The 24764-nt window shown below is 46.4% G+C and overlaps 1 protein-coding gene across 4 annotated transcripts in view; it reads left to right on the top strand.

Annotated features, from left to right (window-relative positions):
- MSRA (methionine sulfoxide reductase A) overlaps positions 1–24764 on the top strand; it is a 381803-nt gene that overhangs the window by 310026 nt on the left and 47013 nt on the right. The window contains exon 6 of one of the 4 annotated variants that reach the window (XM_006064314.4): positions 2919–7668. The exons of the other annotated variants lie outside the window; for them this stretch is intronic. Within the exon in view, the coding sequence (XP_006064376.1) occupies positions 2919–2969 (51 nt within the window). The 3' untranslated portion in view covers positions 2970–7668. Of the gene's footprint in view, positions 1–2918; positions 7669–24764 lie in introns of those variants that run through there. 4 annotated transcript variants of the gene reach the window in all.

The following is a 24764-nucleotide window of genomic DNA, read 5'->3' as shown; positions in this document are numbered from 1 at the left end:
CTTGTGATCTGGATTCAAACATCGTTATACATGATTAGGGGCTTCCTTGGTAGCTCAGCCGGTAAAGAATCTGCCTGCAATGCAGGAGACCTAGGTTCAATTCCTGGGTCAGGAAGATCCCCTGGAGAAGGGAATGGCAACCCACTCCAATATTCTTGCCTGGAAAATCCCATGGACAGAGGAGCCTGGTGAACTACAGTCCATGGGGTTGCAAAAAGTCAGACACAACTGAGCAACTCACACTTTCACTTTTACATTCATGATTAGATGACAATAAGGCCGTGCTTTTCAAGCTTACATCTACGTAGGAATCTCTGGAGGATCTTGTTAAAATGAATGCAGACGTGGATTCAGAAGGTTTGGGATGGGGCCTGAGATTGAGCATTTTTAAACCAGCTCTCACGTGAGACCCAAGTTTCAAGGATATAAGGAGTTTGTCTGGACCTTGGATGAACCAACGGTCACAGTTCAAGAGAAAAGAACTCGGTTTGTGGCTGTCAGCTTTGTTGGGAGAGAGACCAGAATAGAGCTGACTTTCGAAGCTATGACTTTAATGTTTGTATGCTGAATTGCCAAGATTTAGTCAGATAGCAGGAAGTGGGGGAGTTTAGAGAAGGGAGCAAGGGATCTATACTGAACAGCTTCCTGTTCCCTGATTCTTTATTAGGAGCCCACCATTTTGTTTGCTGGTGATGACGACCAGGAAAATACTTAGTTGAACCAAGTTCTATCCCAGTTGGGCAAGATGGAGATCTTGTAGAGTTAATGAATTTTTTTCTAAATCCTAAAATTGTTGTTATAGGTAAGAACATATAGATTAAAAGAACATGTGAAAAGATTGTGTGTGTGTGTGTTTGTATGTACCCTGTGACAAATGTTTTTGCTAGTATGCAAATAAGAAAATCTTGTGTTTGGAATGAATTCTACCTTGTGCTCTGGGACCACGAGTTCAGCTTGGGGCAGGACAGGGGGTTGGTAAAGAGAAATGGGGGTGGGAAGGCAGGATGGAGCTATCATTCCTGGGCAGTTCATAGTGTATTACTTTAATTTTGGTTAAAGGCTGATCTGAGAGCTGGGTTATCAACGTATAGGAGACTGCAGTTGCAATTTGCTGGTTAGTCTCTGTTCTTTTAATGCTTTCCTGAAGTGCCATTTTGTCTCAGTAAAATGCTCCCTAAAAATACTCAAATATTTTTAGTTGGAGAGTACAAATCAGATTGAGCTGCACATTTCCCTGGTGAGCAAAAGGGATGAGTTTGTGTTCATTAACTCGAGGCCATCTGGTGCAGACACGCAGCAGTCTGTGAATCAAACGTGCATCAAACTCCAGGGATCAGAACCCGCGCCAGACCCAGTGTTTTGGAGAGTCAACAACTAGGGGGAGAAGAGGGACTCGACTCTCTTTTTCTTTCACTTTAAAAATCAGCTCCGCCCTGCAGAATATCAGAGCCACATCGCCTCCTCTTCATTGCCCATCTGAGCTGTCTTTGGGGGGGTGCTTCCGCAGTTGAAGTCGTTATGGTCCCCACCTCCCTTTTCGTGGGTGGAGGAGAGCCGGAGCCTTAGCCTCCCTCCCTCCACGTTGGGCCGGAACCAGGGCCTGCGCATGCGCACACAGGCACACGGCCTCTCTCCATGAGACAAAGAATGCGGAAGTAGAGCAGTACTCAAGGCAGTCTGCGAATAGCCCATTCCTGAAGGAGAGAGCCTGTGCTTCTTGTACCCATGCTGATAGCTTTCTGTTTAGACGTGCTCACCAAAATATCAATAAAGGAAATAAATCGCTTCGCTGATTTGTTACTGATGCCACCAGACCCCTGAATGGAGTTATTTGGAGAACCCTTTCCTCCCACCCGTGTTTCCCAATATTGGAAAGGTCAGTGTATTAAAACGAATGGAGGGGTCCCAATATTGGAAGAGGGTCAGTGTATTAAAACGAATGGTCAGTGTCTCCTGCAGAGCCGCATGGATGACTTTGCCTTGATCAGAGACAATCTTCTGGGCAACGTCTGTTCTTTAATGCTTTCCTAAGTACAACCTTTCCAGCTCAGCAACTCTCTTTAAGACTTCGAGGGGCTGCCCTCTACTGAAGATCTGAACTAGTGACTGTTCCTCTCTAGGTCTCTGCATCTGTCAGAACCCTTCTGCATTATAAGATGCCAAGCAGGTGGCAGTTTCATTTGGAAAATTTTTTGAGTGCCACGCAGGAGAGTAATGAGAGATAAATAAGCAGCTATCTTCCCATGTCTTGTGACATGTCTTAGCAAACTGCATTTCAAAAATCATAAAGAAAAATGATGAGACAAAGGACTTTAAAGATGGATGCAAACAACTTTATTATTAATGGAAAGCAGGAAACCTATGTCTAAGAAAATTTCCCTAAGTGCTATAAGGAATGTTAAAACTAATTCTTTTTCTTTTTTTAAATGGGTTAACTTTCAGAAGTGTGTATTATTCAGTGTGGTGCATTGCAATACTTCTTATTACAGTCTTACCAGCCCCAAGTGTTATCATTGTTTCTAATGTTTGCTGATATGGGAAGCATAAAACAGCATTTTATTGTGTTTTGCATATCTTTTGTTAGCTGCTGCCGCTAAGTCGCTTCATTCGTGTCCGACTCTGTGTGACCCCATAGACGGCAGCCCACCAGGCTCCCCCGTCCCTGGGATTCTCCAGGCAAGAACACTGGAGTGGGTTGCCATTTCCTTCTCCAATGCATGAAAGTGAAAAGTGAAAGTGAAGTCGCTCAGTCGTGTCTGACTGTTAGCGACCCCATGGACTGCAGCCTACCAGGCTCCTCCGTCCTTGGGATTTTCCAGGCAAGAGTACTGGAGTGGAGTGCCCCTAGAGTTTAAATTTATTGTTCGTTTTTTTTTTTTTTTTTAAACACTGAATAAAGATTTTTTTTTTGTACTTAGGAAAGCTCATCTTCTAAGTTGCAGAGAAGAGCTAGCTCAAGGTCCTGTTAAGACATGAATGTGTTTGCTTTGGACTTGATCTCGAAGTTGGTGGAATTCACACTGTTTGCAAGATTCAAGTGTAGAGCACAAATTTGAGGATGCACAAGCGAGAATGAGTGAGAGAATCAGACAAGTTTCTAAGTTTTCTAGAGGAAGAAAGTTTTGTTTTAATCGTTTATTACACACTCATGTATGTTTATTGTGGAAAACACAGAGAATAAAAATTACCTTTAATAATAATATTTTTAAGCATTTGGTATATATGTTCTGTTCCTTTCTCTGTGGGAGTGAGTATCTTAAATGATTGAATCTTAGTATACATTCTATTTTATGTGTTTTCACTGATCAGTATTTCATGAGTATCTTTTCATATCATCTCATGTTATTTTCCTTTATTATTTTTTGACTACATAGCTTGCACTGAATGGATATACCACAATTAATTTAAACAATCCAGTATGTTGGACATTTCACAACTGTAAACACTGCTGTGGTGTGCATACTTGTAGTGAAATCCTTTCATGCATCCATGATTATTTAACTGGGACAAGTTCCTAGAAGGATTGCTGCATATATGGGCATACACACTTTCATAGCTTTTGATATGTGTATGCCCACAACACCATGTCATTTCTATGCTTTGATATTGTTACAGAAGGAAGTATTCATGACATTTTAAAATTATTTTTTAATTGAAGCATAATTGATTTACAATGTTGTGTTGGTTTCTGCCATGCAACCACTCGAATCAGTCATAACTACATATATATTCCCTCCCTCTTGAGCCTTCCTTCCACCCCTCCCCCCATCCTTTAGGTCATCACAGGGCACCAAGCTGGGCTCCTTGTGTTATATAGCAACTTCCCACTAGCTGTCTATCCATGGCATTTGTTGAAGGTGGTAAGGAAGACTTTATTCAAGGGGGCCATGGTGGAGATATAGGGACCACTGCAATGGGGGTCTTGCAGTGGGGTAGAGATTGGACTCAATTCCAAATACAGCATGAGCAAATGGGAATTTATAGTCAGGGAACAGTGTGGGGGTCAGTGCATAGAAAATTACTGAGAGGAAACATCAGGGGTGAATGGGGGGTTCTGCCTAAATCAAGCTATCAAGATTCTTGCTGAAGGCAGGACAGATGCTCAGGCATCACCTGTGGGATGGTGGGTAATGAGGAACCTGATCAGATGTCAAGGGTGATCACATAGTGGGGTTGGGAGGGTCTATTCAAGTGATTTAGCAGGATTCTATCTCAATAAAATTGGATGATGCAGAGATGAACATAGATATCCAAGAGTCAGGTCTGGTTGGAAAAGTGTTCAGGGGAGTCTGAGTAGAGTCTGGTCAATGAGAGAGTCTGTGTCCACATTTAGCATGCTATTTGATAATAAACTTTTTGTTTTTTGCTCTTCCTGTAAATCTTTATTAGTGGTAGGGCAGGGCTGTGTGTTCCTGTAGCACCAAGAGACCCTCCCGGCCCCCAGTGCCACCTCTGCCCACCCAGCATCATTCCTGGCATGGAGGTAATGTCAACTTGCATGGAAGCGCCGAGTATTAATACACATTTAAAAAGAGGCAATGGCCAAGGATGGGTAGAGATGGAGGGGTGAGTAAGTCATTGTCAGAGAATCCTGGGTCTAGTTCAAGTCTTATCAATTAAATGTGGGGTCTGCCAAACCTGACATCTGTTCTTTGATGCTCAGTTTCCTAACAAAAGTAAATGAGGTAATTTTTAAAAGATGATCTGTCTGATGGCATTTCAGATCTGCAGATTTATGAGTCTTTGACCGTGAGTCATGTGTGAGGGCTGGAAAAAAGCTGACATGAGTTGGGTGAGGAAGATACTGCAGTGAAGCTGGGGAGGTTTATCTACTGGATGAAGTCCTCAGAGCATAAGTGACATCAGAAGGGCCTGAGCTGCAGCAGGACAGTCATACCCTGAGCTCTCAGGGTGGCTTGGAAAGAGGCAGCATAGAAGCCAGCTTCAGACTCCTGACGGGCTCCTTCAGGACGTAGATGATTGGTGTTCCTGGGGGAGGACTTCCAGAAGCGGGTAATAGAGGTTCAGCCAGGCAGATGACCTGCATCAGGGTGACCCAACAGTCACAGAAACCCAATTTCTTTCTTTTTAATATTTATTTATGTATTTATTTGGCTGTGCCGGGTCTTCATGGCGGCATGTGGATACTAGTTCCCTGACCAGGGATTGAACCTGGACCCTGTGCATTGGGAGCCTAGAGGCTTAGCCACTGGACCACCAGGGAAGTCCCAGGAAACCAATTTCTTAGAGATTTGGAGATGATAAATTCTGTCCTTTTCTCACTGAAACTGGGTTCATGGCAACAAGAAATCTTGTAAGCCAGGCTAGAACTGGGTTTTTAAAAAAGGCTTGTTCACAACGGTCAGGGTGGAGCCAGCAGCCTAGTCTGCTGAGCTGTTGACCAGAAGCTCCTTACCTTATCTGAGGAGCTAAAAAATTAAGTGGTCCCAGCCGTGCAGGTTGAGTGGCTACAGCCATGAAATCTGGACATTCCCTACTGTTAACTCTTTAGTTGGCAACCTGATAGCTTTTTTTTTTTTTCCATGAAGAGTTTAAAGCATTCTGAACATTCTTTAAAATTGATTGCTGTCGGAATTTTTAAAGATTTGTTTTCACCTTCATGTTGTGAAATAAAACTGATACAGAAAGCAATACTAAACAAATCCATAGCTTAGTGAATTTTTATAAGGCAAGCATGTTTGTTCCCATGACACTTTGCCAGCTACCCTGGGAGCTCCTCCATTGTCCATTACAATCATAGTCCTCTGCACCCTTCTCAACTCGTATGGTAATCACCCTCTTTCATTTATCTGTAGATCTGGCACCTTAGTGTGCTTTCCCCACTATTTTTTTACTGTGTATATATATATATTTTTTATTGAAATATATTTGATATACAATATAATATAATTTTAAGATGTATAGTATAGTGATTCACAATTTCAAAGGTTATATTCCCTTTATAGATATTATAAAATGTATAAAGTATATAAATATATTATAAATATATAAATATAATATTACATATAAAATTACGTATATATTCCCTCTGTTGTGCAGTATAATATATCCTTGTAACTTATTTTATACATAATAGTTTATACCTTTAATCCCCTACTCCTATATCACTCCTCCCCGATTCCTCTACCTACTGGCCACCACTAGTTTCTTCTCTATATCTGTGAGTGTCTTTCTTTTTCGTTTCATTCACTAGTTTTTTGTACCGTTTAGATTCCACGTATAAGTGATGTCATGCAGATAAAGATAAAGATCTGTCTGACTTATTTCGTGTCATAATACCCTCCAGGTCCATTCATGTTGTTGCAAATGACAAAATTTCATTCTTTCTTACGACTGAATTCCTTGGTATGTGTGTATGTGTTTAAGTCTGGCGTGCTGCAGTCCATGGGGTCGCAAAGAGTCAGGCGCAACTGAGTGACTGAACAACAAATACACATATATATGCACATATATAATATACCCACATATATGCCACATCGTCTTCATCCGTTTACCTGTTGATGGACCGTTAGGTTACCTCCACGTCTTGGCTATTGTAAATAATGCTGCTGTGAACACTGGGTGTATCTTTAAAAATTAGTATTTTTTTTTCCAGATACACAGCCAGCTGAGTCGCATGGTAGTCTTATTTTTAGTGTTTTGAGAAGCCTCCACACTGTTTTCCACATTTCACTGCTGTTTTTTAGGTATGCCAGTTTGAAAAAAAATTGTATTTGAAATTTCTCTTGAAAGCTGCAGCATCCCCTCCGTCCCTTTCTTTCCTTACGCTCTTTCTGTGGAAGGACTCAGGCATCTTAAATCTCTAGAGTTACACAAGCTTCTATATTTGTGGCGTGGTTCAATGTGTCCTGTCCTTTGTGTTTCCTGCACCCTGGCAGCTGCTTCCAGAGACTTGACCAGACTCAGTTTCAACCTCTTCAGCACAGTGATGATGTTTTTCATCAGGAAGTGTGTAACATGTGGTTTCTACTTTTTTCATGTTAGCACTCAGTGGTGCTTAATGTCTAGATCCACCGCTTCCCTGAAGGCTGAAAAATGATGTAATTCTTACTCTATAATTTTGTTTTCATTTACTGGCTGTGATAATTTTTTAATGCTTCCAAATGGAGAAGCTTCCATTTTTCTATCGCTTGGCCACCCAACAGTACAGTTCTTACAGGAAAGGCAGGATAAATATCCAGTTTATTTATATATCCAGTTTTCAAGATAACACATTGGCTTCCTGTCATGCTTAAAATGGGACTTCCCAGGTGCCTCAGTGGGTAGAGAATCCACTTGCAACACAGGAGATTCAGGTTTGATCCGTGGATTGGGAAGATCCCCTAGAGAAGGAAATGACAACTCACTGCAGTATCTTGGTCAGAGAATGCTATGGACAAGGGAGCCTAGTGGGCTACAGTCCATAGCGTTGCAAAGGGTTGGATGTGACTGAAGCAACTGAGCATGCACACATGCACACATCCTTGAAATGTAACCAATTAGTTCTTTTAAAATACTATTGTGAACTTATGGATTTACACATTTGTGATGGATTTCAGTCCATTCACATTTGGAGCTTCTTCAGTTGGTTCCTGGGTCCCCTTTGACGTGACCTCAGGAAGTTTGTGATCTTTCTAAGTTTCTGATCTTTCTAACTATCTGATATATGATATATATATGAATTATGCTCCAGACTCATGTTTTGTATCTCCTGCCCCAGGTCTGGAATCAACCTTTTCGGCAAGAAGCCTGGTTTCTGTTAATAGGAAAAGGTATTTCAAGACCACAATCTGGTTACTCTGTATGCTCATTCCTAACTGGGCTGGTCCTTGTTTCTAGCTTTTCAGCAGACATAGCTTATACATGTGTAATATGCTGCTGCTGCTGCTGCTAAGTCGCTTCAGTCATGTCCAACTCTGTGCGATCCCATAGACAGCAGCCCACCAGGCTCCCCTGTCCCTGGGATTCTCCAGGCAAGAACACCAGAGTGGGTTGCCATTTCCTTCTCCGATGCATAAAAGTGAAAACTAAAAGTGAAGTCACTCAGTCGTGTCCAACTCTTAGTGACCCCATGGACTGCAGCCTACCAGGTTCCTCCACCCATGGGATTTTCCAGGCAAGAGTACTGGAGTAGGGTGCCATTGCCTTCTCTGGTGTAATATGAGTGAGATCAAATATTCTATAAGTTCAAACCATTTCAGATTTAGATTCAAAACTATAGATGTTTTACTTAACTTTTATATTGCATTTGTATCTCCTTTATTTTGAACCAAGAGTCCTGATTCTTAAAAACACAGAACTAGAATTAGAACATCTCATAATTATTGCAAAACTCTCACAATAATAATAATAATACTACCACCATCAACTCTGATTACTGAAAATAGCTAAATTTGTAAAGCTCCAAATTCTCTTCCATCCCCCCAGTTTTTCTAGTTATATTTGTATTATTAGTCATATAGTCAATATATACTATAGTCTATTCCTTTTAACCCTCATTTAGCTTTAGTTCTATAGGTAGATCTATACTTAACATTCAGTGTCCTTATTGATGCCAATTTAGTAATTTTGTTTGTCTGAAACTAATTCTTTGGTAGATTCCTTAGTTAGTGTTCATTTCATGGAAACAACATTCTCTGAGTTCATGAGTGTTGATAACAGTTTGTACTCTTCCTACATGAAGTCAGTTTTGCTGGGTATAAAATCGGTAACCAACTTTTTTCTTTAAATATCATAAATATAGGTATTAAAAATAAAATAATCTAGTTTCTTTTAGCACAAATGTTGTTATCAAAAATCATATGATAGTCTAATTTTGTTTCCCTTACAAGTATTGTAAAGACATTTTTCTTTATCTTTCAGTTCAGTTCAGTTCAGTCGCTCAGTTGTGTCTGACTCTTTGCGACCTCAAAGACCTATAATTTTATCACATCATGTCTTGATGTTGATGGTTCTGGGTTGAGAGTTTCAAGTATGAGGTGAGCTCTTTCAATGTGTATTTTCAAATCTTTTTTTTTTAAATTTCAGGAAAATTGTCTTGAATCATACATTTTAATATTTTTTTTTATTCCCTTGCCTTGGGATTCTAATCTAGAGGTGCTTTTGGTAACTCATCCTATTTCCAAACACACTTGTGTTCACTGGGACAGCAGGAGCACAGGGTCTGTGTCTGGTGCTGGAGGAGTTCATCATCTGGTGGGAGGACAGTGTCTCTTTACTGCTTGTTACATGGAGATAATGAGTTGCAAATGTTGAATTGGCTTTCGGAGTTCACAGCCTGCCACTTTGAACCACAACCAGGATGGGAGGCAGTTGGGCAAGCTTGTGACTCCCAGTTCCTTTGTCTATTGAAGCAATTTATGACTTATCTGCTTCTTTGCTTAGGTCCCTAATTAAAGCTATTTTCAACCCAATAAACATCTTCATCCCTCATCCAGCCAATAGAGATGGACAGCTCCCCTGTGGCCTCTGCCTTCATCCTCTTAGGCTCTGTGGTTCAGGGTTAAGTTCCTATACCTTTAGCAGGGCTACTCTCTGAAATGCAAGGAGAAGAGTATTGTTTCTTGGAGACATAATTACAGAGACAATGCAGCCTTCTCTGAGATAACAGGCCTTTTGAAATGCAATGTGCTGGGGGAAGATCCAACCCAGGTCAGTGACTGCCTTAGCTGTCATGACTCCTATTAATAATTCTGTGTTTCTGCTTGGCTGAAAGGCTCTGGGGTTGGTATCTAAAGTTCGTTAACCTTTTGTCTGAGGGACTTGTACTTGGGACTTGTGGTTCTATGTCTTTTCTTATAGCTTTTCAAGCTGTAACTACAGTTTGGTGGTTGTGGCTATGGGCACAACTGTGAAATAGCTAACTTCGCCTTTGAATCGTCCATTACTTTTAAGAACATTATGTTCTAGATATTGGGAGCACATAAGCCTATTTTTGCATTTGGTTAGCCTAATGGACAATTCAAAGGCGAAATTAGCTATTTCACAGCTGTGCCCATAGTGGCTCAGACAGTAAAGCGTCTGACTGCAGTTCTGGAGACCCAGGTTTGATCCCTGGGTTGGGAAGATCCCCTGGAGAAGGAAATGGCAACCCACTCCAGTACTCTTGCCTGGAAAATGTCATGGACAGAGGAACCTGGTAGGCTACAGTCCATGGGGTCACAAAGAGTCAGACACGACTGAGCGACTTCACTTTCACTTTCTTTCAGGATTCTTAGAAGACTGGAAGCTCTGAATGCAAACAAAACTGCTGAGAGACACATATAAGGACTTATTTTTTTTCTGTCTTCTCAGGAGTCTGCCTGTCTTTGTCCAAAGTTACATGTGAAAGATTTTTACTTGTCACTTAGTTTAAATATACAATGTACATTGGATGCCATTTACCTAAAGTAACTCTTAAGAAAATCACTTTGTGAAGTAAATGCAACTTTGGCAATGTGAAAAATGTCTCCCTAATTTATCTGTCTTAAACTTACAACTTATTAATATCACACTGCCATCTATCAAAGCAAAGCTGTGTTTTATTCTTTTTTTCCCCTTCCCATTGCATCCCTGGGAAGGGAAGTTTATTCCCTAGGAAGGGAAGTAGTTTCCTTATGTGAGATAGGTGATTTCTCTTTCTCTCACCTCCTATGTCATTGTTTCACTGCTCTCAAATCTTTTGTTTATGAGGAAACAAGGAAAAGTCTTGGACTTGGAGTGAGAGAGCCTAGCATTCCCATCTGGCTTTGTCCTAACCAGCTATGAAACTTCAACAAGCTAGTTAAGCTCTTTGAGTCTTAGTTTATTCACCAATAAAGTGGGTATGAAAATCCCTTCATCACTTTATTGCTGCAGGATTAATTGTAATAATATATGTAAAGCACTTGGTACCTGGAACAAATAATCATCCTTATTTGGGAACTCTTGGCGTCATCGACTCAAAGGACATGAGTTTGAGCAAACTTCACGAGATAGTGAAGGACCGGGAAGCCTGGCGTGTTGGAGTCAATGGGGTCACAAAGAGTTGGACAAGACTTAGTGACTGAATAACAGCAACCTGCCAATGAAAATGTTACCACTTGCCTATGAAAAATAGTTAGTGATATCTGTTCTCACTCCCCCTGACCCCCTTGGGTGGGGCTTCACCCCTGTTTTCCTTCCGTGCTGTTGAGGATGTATTGCTCCATACGAATACATCTACAGCCACTAAAACAAATCAGAGATACCATTCACAGTGATCCATAAGCAAAGAAACCCAAACCGAGCCCATGGGTATGGATCTTTAACAATGTGGGGGGTGGGATATGAGAGGAGGCGTGACCCTGCCATTTCTCACCTCCATACCCACATCTGAGTTTTTCTTGCCTCAACTATTCTCTCTGCATACACATGATGGGCTCTTTTTATAGACACAACTCCTAGCCAAGCAGTCCCCATAGACTCAGAGAAACCCCCTCTCTCTCTTGCCCCCACATTGTGTTCCAAGGGGAGGGTGGTCTCTGATGGGGGCCCTTTTGCAAAAAGTTGCTTCAGAGGCTGGAAAATCAGACTCATGCGTGCCAGTCCTGATTTCCCTCCCGGCCTCCCGGCCCTTCTCTTCCCCTCCTCTTCAGGTCCCTCCACCAAGCAAAGCTGTCCCTGACCCACCCCACCCCTCCTGACCCTCAGTTCTGTTGTTCATCCATCCCTGCCACTGCCCCCTCCCCCCACCCCAGTACAGTCAGCCTCACTGCTGCTTAAATGTCATTTTTGAAACAACAGAAGGACATGCTGATTTTTGCGGCATCTCGGGGGGAAAATTTTTTTTTTTTTTTATCCATTTGGTGTTGAGAGAACTCACAAGAAATGTATTCAGGGACTCTCGCCAGCCTCTCTCACTGCTGTGGTTCACATTTGGTGGCTGGTGATACACAACATGCATAGCATTTTCCCCCCAGAAATGTCCATGCTCCTCTCATCCTCACCCTGCTTCCTTTAGATTTCTTTGTCTCTCGGCTAATTCTGTACTTGAAGCACTGCAGTTCCCGATTTATTTTCAAGCCGGGGATCCATTCTGATCCTGTCTCGGGGGTTTGAACCAGGCTCTTGGGAAACCTGGGAACACAGTCAAGCCTGGCTTACATCTCTGGAGGGGAAGGCATGAGACACCACACCACCAGCCCCCACCCCACCCCTTGACCCATGGGGAATCCGTCAGGCTCCTGTGTCAGGCCCTCAATTCCAGAAGGGAACGGTGCGTCTCTGCAGGAAACTGGAAACTCGAGTTCCCTTTGTCCTTCATCTGTCTGTCCTCCAGGCCCCGCCATGCTCCATCCGTGATGATGTATATTCACACCTTATTATTCCCATTAGATGGAAGGTTCCTGAGGGCAGGATCCATGTGTGACTCATGTTCTTGTCCCTCAGCCCTGGAACGGGGCCTTGCAGGTGGCCCCATGGCTGCAGTGTCCTCCTGTGTGAGGAGGACATGGGGAGCGGGGCTCACCTTCCATAGGCTTCTTCACTGCCACACGCTGCTGGAAAAAGGGCTCACACTGGCTTGGAGCATCATTTTAAAACCCAGAGACCCTCTACTCATTACTAAAGGTCCAGATGAGCAATTAAGTTATGAATTGGAATTGTAATGAGCTGATGTTCTGGCCCCAAACACCTAATTGCAGTACAGTGACTAGATTATCCCCACCCGTCCGTTTCTCACAGTCACTCAGACCATCTTGCTCTGGGTTTGGTGGTTGTCATCCACAGACACCCAGAGTGGGAGGTCTGCTGTGTCTCGGGATCATCAGAGCCAGCCCTCAAGCCTTGCCTCAGCCAGAGGACCCTCGTACAAGAGTGGTTTGAGGGCTACTGTTAATCACCAAGTCTCACCTGGCACATCTCCATCCCAACTCCTTTCCTGGGCCTCCTGCCCACGTGGGGCCCCCTGGAGAGAACCACCGGTCACCTAGCAGGTGCTCCCCTACTTGCCTTCTAGCCATGACATGAATTTGGAGGAAATCAGAGAAAGTTCAGTTTTCACACCACACACACACATGCACACACACCCCAAAAATTCTTGTCCTAATTACTTGTTTGGACATTCTACTTGACGAGTGTCTGAAGTTTGAGGTTTGCAGCCTGAGCAACCTTCTTTAAAAGGACCCTGTGTCTTCCTGGCTTTAAATAGACCTTCCTGATGGCTAAATCTGGGCAGAGTCCAGACGCCCTGCTGACCGGCACACCACAAGTCACACACTACCCAGAATCTAATCGAGCGAGTAGTAGACACTGCCTCCCTCTGACTCTGTTTGGGGACATTCCCCGGATGTAGAAACACCTGTGTTGTCTGTTTCACGTGTGGTGGTCTTTCCTTAACCGTGAATTCTAGTCCCTCCTTCTTGAAATGTCATTAATTGTTCCTGTCTTAAAAACCGTCTTGGAGACAGGCTCCTTATGTGACATTGTTCCTGGCGTCTCTCTGTTGAAGAATATGTTTGAGCTTCTCTTTATCTGCTTTTCCCTCACCCTGGAATTCCTCATGGGGGCTAAGCTTTGCCAAACAGACAGTTATGGAGCAAAATTAGAAGATTTTCGCTGGGCCGGCTTCTAAGGGCCCCGCCTGGTTTTCTAAGAAGCAACCATAAAAAGAAGAAAGAAAGAAAAAAAAAGAAAAAGTAGAGACTGGAAGAAGCAAACTTTCGGCTAATTACCATCTTTTTTTCCCCTCTGAGCTCAGAGTACTGTTCTTCATTTCCTGACCAGCTTGCACCCCTCCCCCGCTCCCTCCGAGCATCTGTGGTGGTTTTAAATTGAACTGCATACCTGCTGCTCTGCATTTCCAACATACCATACCAGTTGGTTTGCCAAACAGTGAACTGCCAGCCATCTGCCATCCAAAGTCAGAATTTACATTGTTTCATCTTAAAATAACGCCTCCGGAATAGCAAGCCACTCTGTGCATCAGGTTTTAAAGTTGACAATCAGCCAGAATTAAAAACAAATACCAAATGGGCATAAAAAAAGAACATAGTGGGGAGTTGGGGTTGGGGAGGGGGTGGCTGGCATTTGACAGAGAGTTTATTTTTCAGCATTTTTACCTGATTTTCCACCAAAATAGCCATGCCATTTAATTTTATCTGCAACAGCAGGAACTACTTATAGACTGAGAGCCTTAACTTTTTACTCGCCTGGCTCTGCCCGAACAGACGAGGCTGGAGCTGTTGTCCGCATCTCAGGGAGGGGGGATGTCTTTATAACCTCCCCAGATGCAGGGGAGGAAGAGCTGCCGTAACCTCTTCTCAATAGGACCTCCTGGTTGCTCAGATGACACAACTAAGATGCATGAAGTTGGACTACCATACGCTAGTTAATGGTGAACCCAGGACTGCCAGGCCAGTCTTCCTACCCCTGGATGTGTCCATGCAGATGTGGGAGTCCCTCCACCCCTGCCTTTATTTCCCCTTACCCGACTGTAGCAACCCTTCTGTGCCTTATTCCCCTGCTGCTCCAGGACAGTTGTTTAGTTGCTAAGTTGAGTCACTCTTTGCATCCCTATGGACTGTAGCCTGCCAGGCTCCTCTATCCATGGAATTCTCCAGGCAAGAGTACTGGAGTGGATTGCTATTCCCTTCTCCAGGGGATCTTCCACATCCAGGGATCGAACCCAGGTCTTCTGCATTGCAGGCAAATTCTTTACCGCTGAGTCACCAAGGAAACCCAGGAAAGAAGGGGTTTCTGCAGGGTCAGGAGCCCCTGGTGACCTGTGATGGTGGCCTTGTGGCAGGGCTGCCATGAAATCTGGGTGACTTTCCAGAGCAGATGGGCCTGAAGGAGTTTTTTTTTTTTTTCTCAAGAGAAAAATGAAAGAGGTTTCATGTTTCCTTTAGGGAAGCTGTTCCAGGCGAAGGCAGCTTGGGGAAAAGTGTGAAGTTATGAGTGGGCAGAGGAAGCAGAGGGCTCTAAATTTATACCAAAGCCACCTGCCTACAGCGTGGCGCCCCAGGCCACAGGCCTGCAGACGAGGAGGGCTTGTCCCTGAGCCTGGGCTGGGCAAGATCCCCGAGTCAGCCTGATGCACCCCGTGGAAATCTCCGGGGGCCGACCTTGGACATTGTAAGTCCAGGCGAGCTGCCAGCTCAGTCCGGTCCTGATGTGGGTGTCAGAAGTGGGTACTGTGGTCACTGCTGTGCGTAGGTTTGCTTCTGGGACAGCTGGTTCTCCTCCTGGAAGCCATATCTCAACCCGGACCAGACCCAAGGCCCATCTTGTGTGTTCCCCTGGCCCCTGCCTGTGGCTCTGACCTACCCGCCCCGCAAGCTGTCTCTGTAGCTGGAACAAGCTCTACTTCCTGTGAGGAAGGGTCAACTCCCCCAGCTTTGGGGTCCCGAACACCATTGTTGTTTAGTTGCTCAGTCATGTCTGACTCTTTTGAGACCCTATGAACTGTAGCCCGCCAGGCTTCTCTGTCCATGGGGATTCTCAACCCCCTCTGGAGGGGGTTGCCATTTCCTTCTCCAGAGACCTTTGGTGAGTGGTTAAAGAATTCGCCTACAACGCAGGACACTCAGGTTCAATCCCTGGGTGGGGAAGATCCCCTGGAGGAGGGCATGACAACTCACTCCAATATTCTTGCCTGGGAAATCCCATGGACAGAGGAGCCATGAAGGTTACAGTCCGTAGGTCACAAAGAGTGAGAACGACTGAAGCGACTGAGCACACACAGCACACACACCAGTGGTGTGTGCGCCACTCCTGCTCACTTAGCGAGTGAGTCAGCGCTTTGCTGGGATAATGCAGAACCTAACTGGTTGTGTTGATCACAAGACTCAGTCCCACAGTACTGAACTGGCCAGTAAGTTCCTTCAGGTTTTTCCTTAAGATGGAACAGAAAAACCCAAAGCAAATTTTTGGCTAACACAATATTTCTCCTGTGAAAGCTGCTTTTGATTTACCCAAAATCTTCCAATTTTGTTGTGTTCCAGTTAGCATTGTTGATACTGAGAGTGCTCAGGGGCCACTGCCCAAGGTACCTTGCATATGTTCTTATCTCTCATGCATGGATGCCTCTTTGCGATCCCATGGATTGTAGCCCACCAGGCTCCTCTGTCCATGGGGTTTCCCAGGCAAGAATACTGGAGTGGGTTGCCATTTCCTCCTCCAGGGGATCTTCCTGACCTGGAGATTGAACCTGAGTGCTCTGCATTGCAGGCAGATTCTTTTACCGCTGAGCCATAGGGGAAGCCATTCTTATCTACTTTGACTTAATTCAGTTTATTAATAATACGTTGTGAAGCCCCTGTGGTCATTACAGAGATCAGCCAACTAAGGCTGAATAGGTGTTAGTTTTCCATGAGACGCCGCTCAGGCAGGTGGCAGAGGCAGATTTTAACCCAGGGGCCCAAGAGCTCCTGTGAGGTGAGCCCATTGCTCGGAATCTGGCCCTGGCCAGGGCCAGTGTTCAATATGGGTGACAGCCAGAAGCGCCTGACACCCACTGCACACCTGGAGGAGGAGAACTAAGATGGGAGGGTCCCCGTGAGGAAAGTTCTAGAAAGTGACTCCATTTAGCATTTAGCCTGGGAAGAAAACACTGAAGTGAGAAATATGAAGGCTGCATGCAAGATTCCCACGATGAGCTGTCCTTGGAGGGGAATGGTGTGCGCACTTGCTCCAGGGCTCGGGAGCAATGAGGCAGATGTTAGCCCATCAGGAAGGATTCCCAGGCAAGTGGAGCCGCCCATCAGTGGAATTCCCTGCTCACAAAGGGGTGAACAGCCTGCCCGGGAAGATCAGGCAGCTGCAGAATGACCCTTTGTAAGGGTGTCATAGAAAGGTCAGCTCATGATCCGGAGATTGGTGCAAGTGCTCCCTGAAAATGTCCGTTCCGACTCCGAAGCCCCTCAGCTCTGTGTTCTTAGTACATAAAACAATGGTGCTCATGATGACACATTTCTAAAGCTTAAAATAGTCGTCACTCCTTTTCCCAGAATGAGTCATTTTAAGACCTCCTCCCCGTTCCCCGCTTTGAGAGTCTAATCAGAAGCCTGAGTTTTTAAAAACTAGAAATGTAAAAAACAAAACCTAAATGCAACACTGTCATTTGATTTCCTAAAAAGGTGTTTTTCCTTTGCAAAATCGGAAGGTGAAGGAGTGACCCTTCCAGGCCCTGGAGGTGTTGGTGTGCAGGGGTCCTGGGGAGAAGGCTGCAGGTCCTGCTCAGCAGGGCTGGGGTGTGAGCTGGGGGGTGGGGAAGGGGTTCTGATTCAGGCCAAAGCCACTAAACAGGGCCTCGCCTGCAATGGCTTCTGGGCATGAAAGCTTCTAGACTAGAGCTTAAAACTCTGCCTAGCTGTCTGCACAAATGCTGTTTGCAGGACGTACTGTTTTGTGATAAAAGATAAAAGAGATCTTCTCTAAAGCAGTTGTGAGGCAGTTTGTATCTGACCCCGAGTTAGAGTCGTTACTAAGGGAACCACAAAGAGAGAGAGCCTATATTTAAATGAGCCGACATCTCAAGATTCCCTTGGGCAGGAAGCATGTTTCTCCCCTAAGAAAGAACAGAACATGACTTCCTCCCATGTAGCGGAAGGACTCATGGTGTTTGCTGCCCACAGGTGCTTGTACCTGTCTGTCGCTGCTTTTCCCCTCTGTCTGGGAGATGGAGTCTTCTCGCTGATCTGACAGCCAGGAAAGCAGAGCGTGGCTTCCCCTCTAGTTGTCTCTGAGCAGCTCAGTAAGACAGTAGAGTTCTTGTGGTTATAGGACACAGCTATGCCAACCCTATGCAAGGGATCTCATCCCACAGGTATGTGGGAACAATGGGCATGAAGTTCAAAGTGAAGAGGGCAAGTGTCAGAATCCACATTCAGGACTCTCAGTGAGTTTGAAACGAACTCTGAATTCAGTTCTGGGGGAGAAGCAGGTATATTAAATAATGACTACACAATTGGGCTTTCGTGGTGGCTCAGACAGTGAAGAATCCACCTGCAATGCGGGAGACCTGGCTTCAATCCCTGGCTTGAGAAGATCCCCTGGAGGAAGAAATGACAACCCACTCCGGTATTCTCGCCTGGAGAATCCCATGGACAGAGGAGCCTGGCGGGCTACAGTCCAGGGGTCACAAAGAGATGGACACGGCTGAGTGACTCAGCACAGCACAGCACAGTTAATGTAAATATGGTAATAGTTTTGATACTTGTTCAGTCACCAAGTCATGTCTGACTCTTTGCCACCCAATTCAAGATTCCTTGGGGAAGGAGTAGTTTGATACTCCTTTTATCTTAAATATTAAAAACTATAGTGGTATTTTCAATGCTGTTGAAATGTAGGTATTTTTGTAATTTTTTTTTTTTTTGAGAAAGTACGATTCTCTCAGCTAAGACTCTATTGTAGACAGTCTTGCTTGAATACAGCATGATTATGCACTACTGCCACCTAATGGTAGATTGCCTTAATTGCAGACCAAGTGCCTAAAGAAATGTTCAGTTGCCAAGTCCTGTCTGATTCTTCGTGGCCCCATGGACTCTAGTCCACCAGACTCCTCTGTTTGTGGGATTTCCCAGGCAAGAATACTGGAGAGGGTTACCATTTCCTTCTCCACCGACCCAGGGATCAAACTTGAATCTCCTGTGTTGCAGGTGGATTCTTTACCACTGAGCCACCAGGGAAGCTTGCCTAAAGAAATGAGCAGACACTAATTTCAAAACTAAATTACAGGGACTTCCCTGGTGGTCCAGTGGCTAAGATTCCACACTCTTAATGCAGAATGTCTGGTCTTGATCCCCGATCCTGGAACTAGACCAGTTAAATATACTTTTAATGAAACGTCAGTTCTCATCAACTCATGTATTCACTCAACAGTAATTATTATAAGAGTCGCAACCGTATCGCCTGCGCTGTCAGCAGAGAGACAGGCAGCCTGGCCCGTGGCCTGGAGGGTCCCACATTATGGTGACCTCTAAATACCTCCCCTTTGTCCCAAACCCTCTTTCTCTTCACCTGCCATCTCCTGTCCGTGTTGCATCCCTGGACTATGAGGGGAATGTCCTTGCTTGTCATGATCAGCAGCAAGGAGGAAAACGTGTTAAAAATGCCTAAGACTCGCCACGTCTTGTAGGTCACCAAGCCTGTGTGGTTTGGTGCTTGGATCTGTTCTGCCAGATGCACCGGGGTTACCATGGAGGCAAAAAGGCACCTGTGTTTTGTTCTGAGGCATGTTGTCACATATGCATGGGCACACACTCCAGCTAGTCCTTAAAACATGTGTCTTAAGTATGGTCCAAGTCTCCTCTCCATAATTCTACTCCTTTCCTGACTTTGGGCCTTCCTACAAATGAAGATTTCTTTTTCACCATCCCGTGTGGTCATATCCACGTGGGCATATCATAGTCCCCTATGGGTGTTGCCAAGCCATGCTTACCTACTGCACCCTCTCTACAACCCCTGTTTTAACACAGAGCTCTCTGTGTCATGAGAGGTCATAAGCAACTGTATCATAAGCAACTGAATTCATTGCTTATTTTGGGGTGTATTATTTGGGGACAAGACCAGGAAGGAGATAAATACCAGGAGGTGCTTCAGCGTCAGAAAGGTCATTTGCCATCCAAGCTGTTAGAGCTGGTGCAGATTGAAGATGGGGAAGTGCGTATGTTACAGAAGAAGGCCTCTTCCATGGCTCTTCTTCATGTTGGACACCAGCCCCCACACCTCAGCTGGCCTCCGCCCATTCCCCAGTTTCCCTGACCCTCCCGTGGTGAATTCAGGATTCACACGGGCCTTTCTCAGATGGTCCCTGCACTTTGGGAATGGCAGAGTTGTTTCTCAGCTTCTTGCCCCATCACCCTTCACCTCCAGTTCTGCTCTGGGTCCTCTCACTGGGTGTCACTGGCCCTGCTGGGCAGCGGCTGCCATCTGAGCCAGAGGGGTCCAATTAAGAATTAAGAACTAGACTATTACAATCACAGGCTTCATTGAGCCGAAAGTGTTGAGAGTAATTTTCCAAGTGAACTCCATGGAGACTGTTTTCACTATGCTTGCAAATCAGATCAACAGATTCCTCATGCATCTGTAGTGCTCTCTCCTTAGAAGAGGCCTCTTCATACACTTTCTTCTCTTTTGCTCCCCACAGGAATGTTATGAGGTAGGTAGGGCACATACTATCTCCCCTGTTTCTGGATAACTCAACTGAATCCCAGAGAATCTGACTTATACTGCCACTCTGTTCCAGGTGACATGGATCATCTTCTCCCTCAGTCTCTTTCTGGGATGTCAACAAAGGCAGGAAGTCTACACTTAGACAAAGCCAAGATAGGAAAGGGGCTTCTTGTGTGGCACTAGCGGTAAAGAACCCATCTGCCAAAGCAGGAGATGGGAGAGACTCAGGTTCATTCCCTCAGTTGGGAAGATCCCCTGGAGGAGGAAATGGCAACCTGCTCTCGTATTCTTGCTGAGGAAATCCCATGGACAGAGTGACCTGGGGGGCTACAGTCCATGGGGTCATGAAGAGTCAGACACGACTGAGCATTTGAACACAAAGCACAAGATAGGAAAACCACAGTGAATAAAGCTGAATGATGGGGATCAGACCACAGGCTCTACAGGGATTGGCAAGAGAAGGTTGGTATACTTAGGGAGCAATAACTAAACTAACTGGTTTAGAAACTCCCATAAAGTTAAAAATGGGATTTCCTACTAAGGTTTAACTCCATGCCAAGCCCTGTGCTGACTGAGTGTCTGCAAGCGTGATCTTATTTCGTTCTCCAGGAGATTGTTGCTATTACTGAGTCACAGGGGCAGGACAGATGAGGTCTCTGAAACTCTGGGGATGCCAGGAGGGGTGGGGGGCAGTGGGGATCGAGTGGGAAGTGGTAAGGATGGGCCAGGTTAGATGAGGCCTCAGAGTCAATCGGGGCTCTTGGACATGGCTCAGGGCAGGCCGTGCAGCGCCTTGAGGGTTTTGAGCAGGTGCAGGGCCCGAGAAGGGTGTGTATGTAAAGACCTCTGAAGCAAAGCCTTGGCTGTGAGGGTCCATGTCACGGCCACTGGTTTCAGAACCAAGGAGAAGTCCGCGGGCCTGGCCTGAAAGCAGGTGCCTGAGTCGCTGCAGTGTGAGCATCCTGGTGGGGGCCTGCCCTCGCCTGGCCACCGCACAGCCCCATTCCTGGCTTACACGCAAGCTCAGGGGCCCGCGTAGAGACTCGTTCCCCTGCCGTCAGGCTGATTGATGGAGGAGTCAAGCCTCCTTCTGCTCAGTGTGCTGAGCTGATGGGCTTTTGTTCTCCAGGCCAAATTCCTAGGATCCTTTTGGTCTCAGAACGCTTTGCCTGTGGAGCTTAGAATAAGAAAGTAGAGAAATGAACTCACAATATAGTTTGGGGATTACAGAGAGAGATACTATCGGGGGAAATGGTGAATCTCCTAAATCCAGGGCCTTGTGCGCTGGGGTCCATTGGCAGTCTGGGTGGGAGTGGGCAGACCCTGCGTGGCGCTGAGCTGTGTCAGAGATGAGCAATGATGCAGATCCTGCATGCCAGGCTCCAGGCTGGGTGCCTACAAGTGTGTCTTACAGAACTCTGTGAGGAAGGTGTTCCGAGCCCAATTTGTTGTTGCTTTTGTTTAGTCGCTCAGTCGTGTCCGACTCTTTGCAACCCCATGGACTGTAGCCCGCCAGGCTCCTCTGTCGATGGGATTCTCCAGGCAAGAATACCGGAGTGGTTTGTCATTCCCTTCTCCAGGGGAATCTTCTTGACCCAAGGATAGAACCCGCTTCTCCTGCGTTGGCAGGTGGATTCTTTACCGCTGAGCTGCCTGGGAAGCCCTGAATCCCGTTTACAGATCAGTAAATTTAAGTCCCAGAAATCATGTCTCATCTGCCCAGGGCTTCCAGCTAGCAAATGACAAGTGAAAGTGCAGTGTGGGTCACTCTGCGTCCTTCCCACTGCATGTCGGAGGAGAGCACTCTCGCACACAGAGCCGGCTGGGTCTTTGCTTCGAAACATTTAGTGAGGTTAACCAGTTAGAGTCCAGTCTCCCCTCAATTTTGCTTTTGCAATCTCTGGAACCTTTGAATAGATGAGAGACTTTATCTGCTCCTCCTGTGCCTGCCTTTTTCCTCTTTTTCTGGCATCTTCCCTCTTCTCCATCCCCAATACACTTAGAAAAATTAAGGTCAGCCCTCGCTCTGTCGAAACATGACTTACTGTTCGACTTAAGCTGCCCAGGAATTATCGGCACTGGGTACCACAGATGGATGCCCGGAGTGGCTCGTTGGCCTTTGAAGTGAGGAGCAAGTCACAGCCAGGGCGCTACCACAACACATGTGTCTGCAAAACTGAATTCATATGCTGGTGGTTCTGTCTGAATGCCGCAGGGGGCTGATTGTCAGCGGAGCCCGTGGTGCTGTGGGTGTGTCAGTGGAAACAGGCTGTGTCTGAAGAAGCAGGGACCTAGGGCAGGTGCAGGACTTCGTGGGCCGAGCACCAGCAGGGAGTCGAGGATTCATGGGAGAGGGGTCCCTGTGCTGTGGGCTTTCCAAAGTGACACCCGATTGGTAAATAAGGCACCAAGCCCGCGACTGTCCCTGTCCCTGCAGGTGGCCACATCACTAATGGGAACGGGGGGGACGCACAAGGTACATACACTCTGCAGGTGCCTGCCACCCTGCCAAGACCAGTATAGATCTGGGGGGCGGGGGAGGGGGCAAAGTCAAGTTGCAGGACTTGGTACAAATGCCGGGTCATAGTCGCTCCCATTTTTGTAACTGTGGTTGTCCCAGTTTGGGACTGTTTGTGACCCCACGGACTGCGTCACACCAGACCTCCCTGCCCCTCACTATCTCTCAGAGTTTGCCGAGTTCATGTCCATTGAATCAGTGGTGCCGTCCAACCATCTCATTCTCTGTCACCCGCTTCTCTTTCTGCCTTCAATCTTCCTCAGCAGCAGGGTCTTTTCCAATGAGTCACCTGTTTGCATCAGGTGGCCAATGTATTCTCAAACCTGCTTCCTGGGGTTTGGTAAATAGTAATAAGTTATTCCATGTGACTCATAGAATAGCTCCTCATACGTAGTAAGTGGTCAGTAAACATTAGCTGTTATTAAGCTCCTCAAACCCCAAGGAAACACTGTTTTTAAAGAAGCGGAGGGGTGTTGAGGCTCAAGAGGACTGAATCTAAACCCAGATACATTCATCATGGGCCTTGGGTGAGCCACTCATCTGTAAAATGGGCTGCAAAGTTACATCCTAACTGCTCCTGGTAACTCATGTTATGCAGCTATGTGGAAGGACCCTGGCGATCCATGCTACTGAAAGTGACGTTCAGAAGGGTTTTTTGGGGACTGAGTCACAGGTGGACCCAGCCAGAGGGTAAAAACCAAGCCTGTTTGCCTGCTTGTTTTTACATTAATCACATATGACATTCTCGGCTGGAAAAATCCCAAACCTGAAGGCGGCCTGCACGCCCCTTACGGAGATCTCCACCAGTATCACGGTGGGGCCGCTGGTTTGAAGCACAGTTTGACCTGTGAGGAGCCAGATCCTTTCGTGTTACTGGTGGCTATCTTTTCCTGTTAGCAGATATCGATTCTTTGTCTCTTACTGGAGCAGCAACAGGCTGTGTTAGAGGGCATAGCTTCTCTGTAGCGATGTCCTTAGGGTGGGTGAGAAGGGACATCTGAGGCAAGGAGCGTCGGTATTTTCACCCGGAAACACACTGTGTGCCTCCGACCTTTGGGTTTTGTATCTGCCAGCAAGATGGCAGCTCCAGACTGTCTCACGGAGGCGGCTGGGAGCCTGTGAACCAGAGCCGGGGACAGCAGGCAGTGTGTTTCTTTCAGAACAGCGAGCTGACTGATTCCAGGCTCTGAAATCAGATCTGACCCTCTGCTGGGTCTCTCTGGATGGCTTTAATTATGGCAGGCTCACAGGGCCAACTCCTGCTGGCGAAACATTCTTTTCAGAAGAGGGTCACGAACTCGGAGGTGCTGGGTATCCAGGGGCCCTGGGTCTCCCAGGACCAGCCGGATGGCACCTGCTTTGCACAGACCCCGCCCCCACCTGCCTCTCCTGGGTGAAGCTTCCTGGTGGTGCTGGCACTCATAGCCCAGGAGGGTCTCCGTGTGAGCCTGGGTGGTGGCAGAGAGCGGGTGACCCCCAGGCTGGGGGTGCTGGCCCAGGGAACAGCCGCTTCCATCAGCAACACCCGCTTCCATCAGCAACACCCGCTTGGGGCGGGGGGAGACTCCGGGTGTCTGGGGCAGATGTCTTTATCAGTGACTGCGTGCTGGCAGAGGGGCTCTGCTTACTCGTGGGAGCACAGTGTCGAGGGAGAGGACGGGCCGGGAGCCATGAGCCCCGGGTTCTGGTCTCTGCTCTGCCAGGAGCCGGTTGCGTGGCTTCTCTCGCCCTCCCCCTCCCCAGGCTTTGGTTTCTTCACATTTGAAAGCTGCGAGTGGGGTTAGGTCACTCAGGGGGCTCTGGGATGCCCTCCCACTGTGTTCTGGATTCCAGGGGACCACAGGGATGGGCAGATATGGAAGAGCAAGGGCCCAGTGAGAGATTCTGAAGACTAGGGGGCCTGGAAGCTGTAATATCTGGGTGCAGTAATAGTCCCTTGGTCTCTTGTGAGCCAGGAGGAGCTTTCCAGTGAGGATGTCGACACCAGGGACCTTGCTGACTTGTTGACGCTGACCATGAAGCAAGGCAACCAGGCCCACTGCATCCGTCAGCACATAGTCTGGCGTCATCTCCTGGGCCAGCTGGAGCCTCGCTGCACAGATTCCTGACAGCCTCCTCACCATCTCCACCTTCG

Source organism: Bubalus bubalis, chromosome 3 (assembly GCF_019923935.1).
Source record: "Bubalus bubalis isolate 160015118507 breed Murrah chromosome 3, NDDB_SH_1, whole genome shotgun sequence".
Taxonomy (NCBI): domain Eukaryota; kingdom Metazoa; phylum Chordata; class Mammalia; order Artiodactyla; family Bovidae; genus Bubalus; species Bubalus bubalis.
The sequence above is the reverse complement of the archived record's forward strand: the minus strand, read 5'-3'. Positions and strand labels throughout refer to the sequence as shown.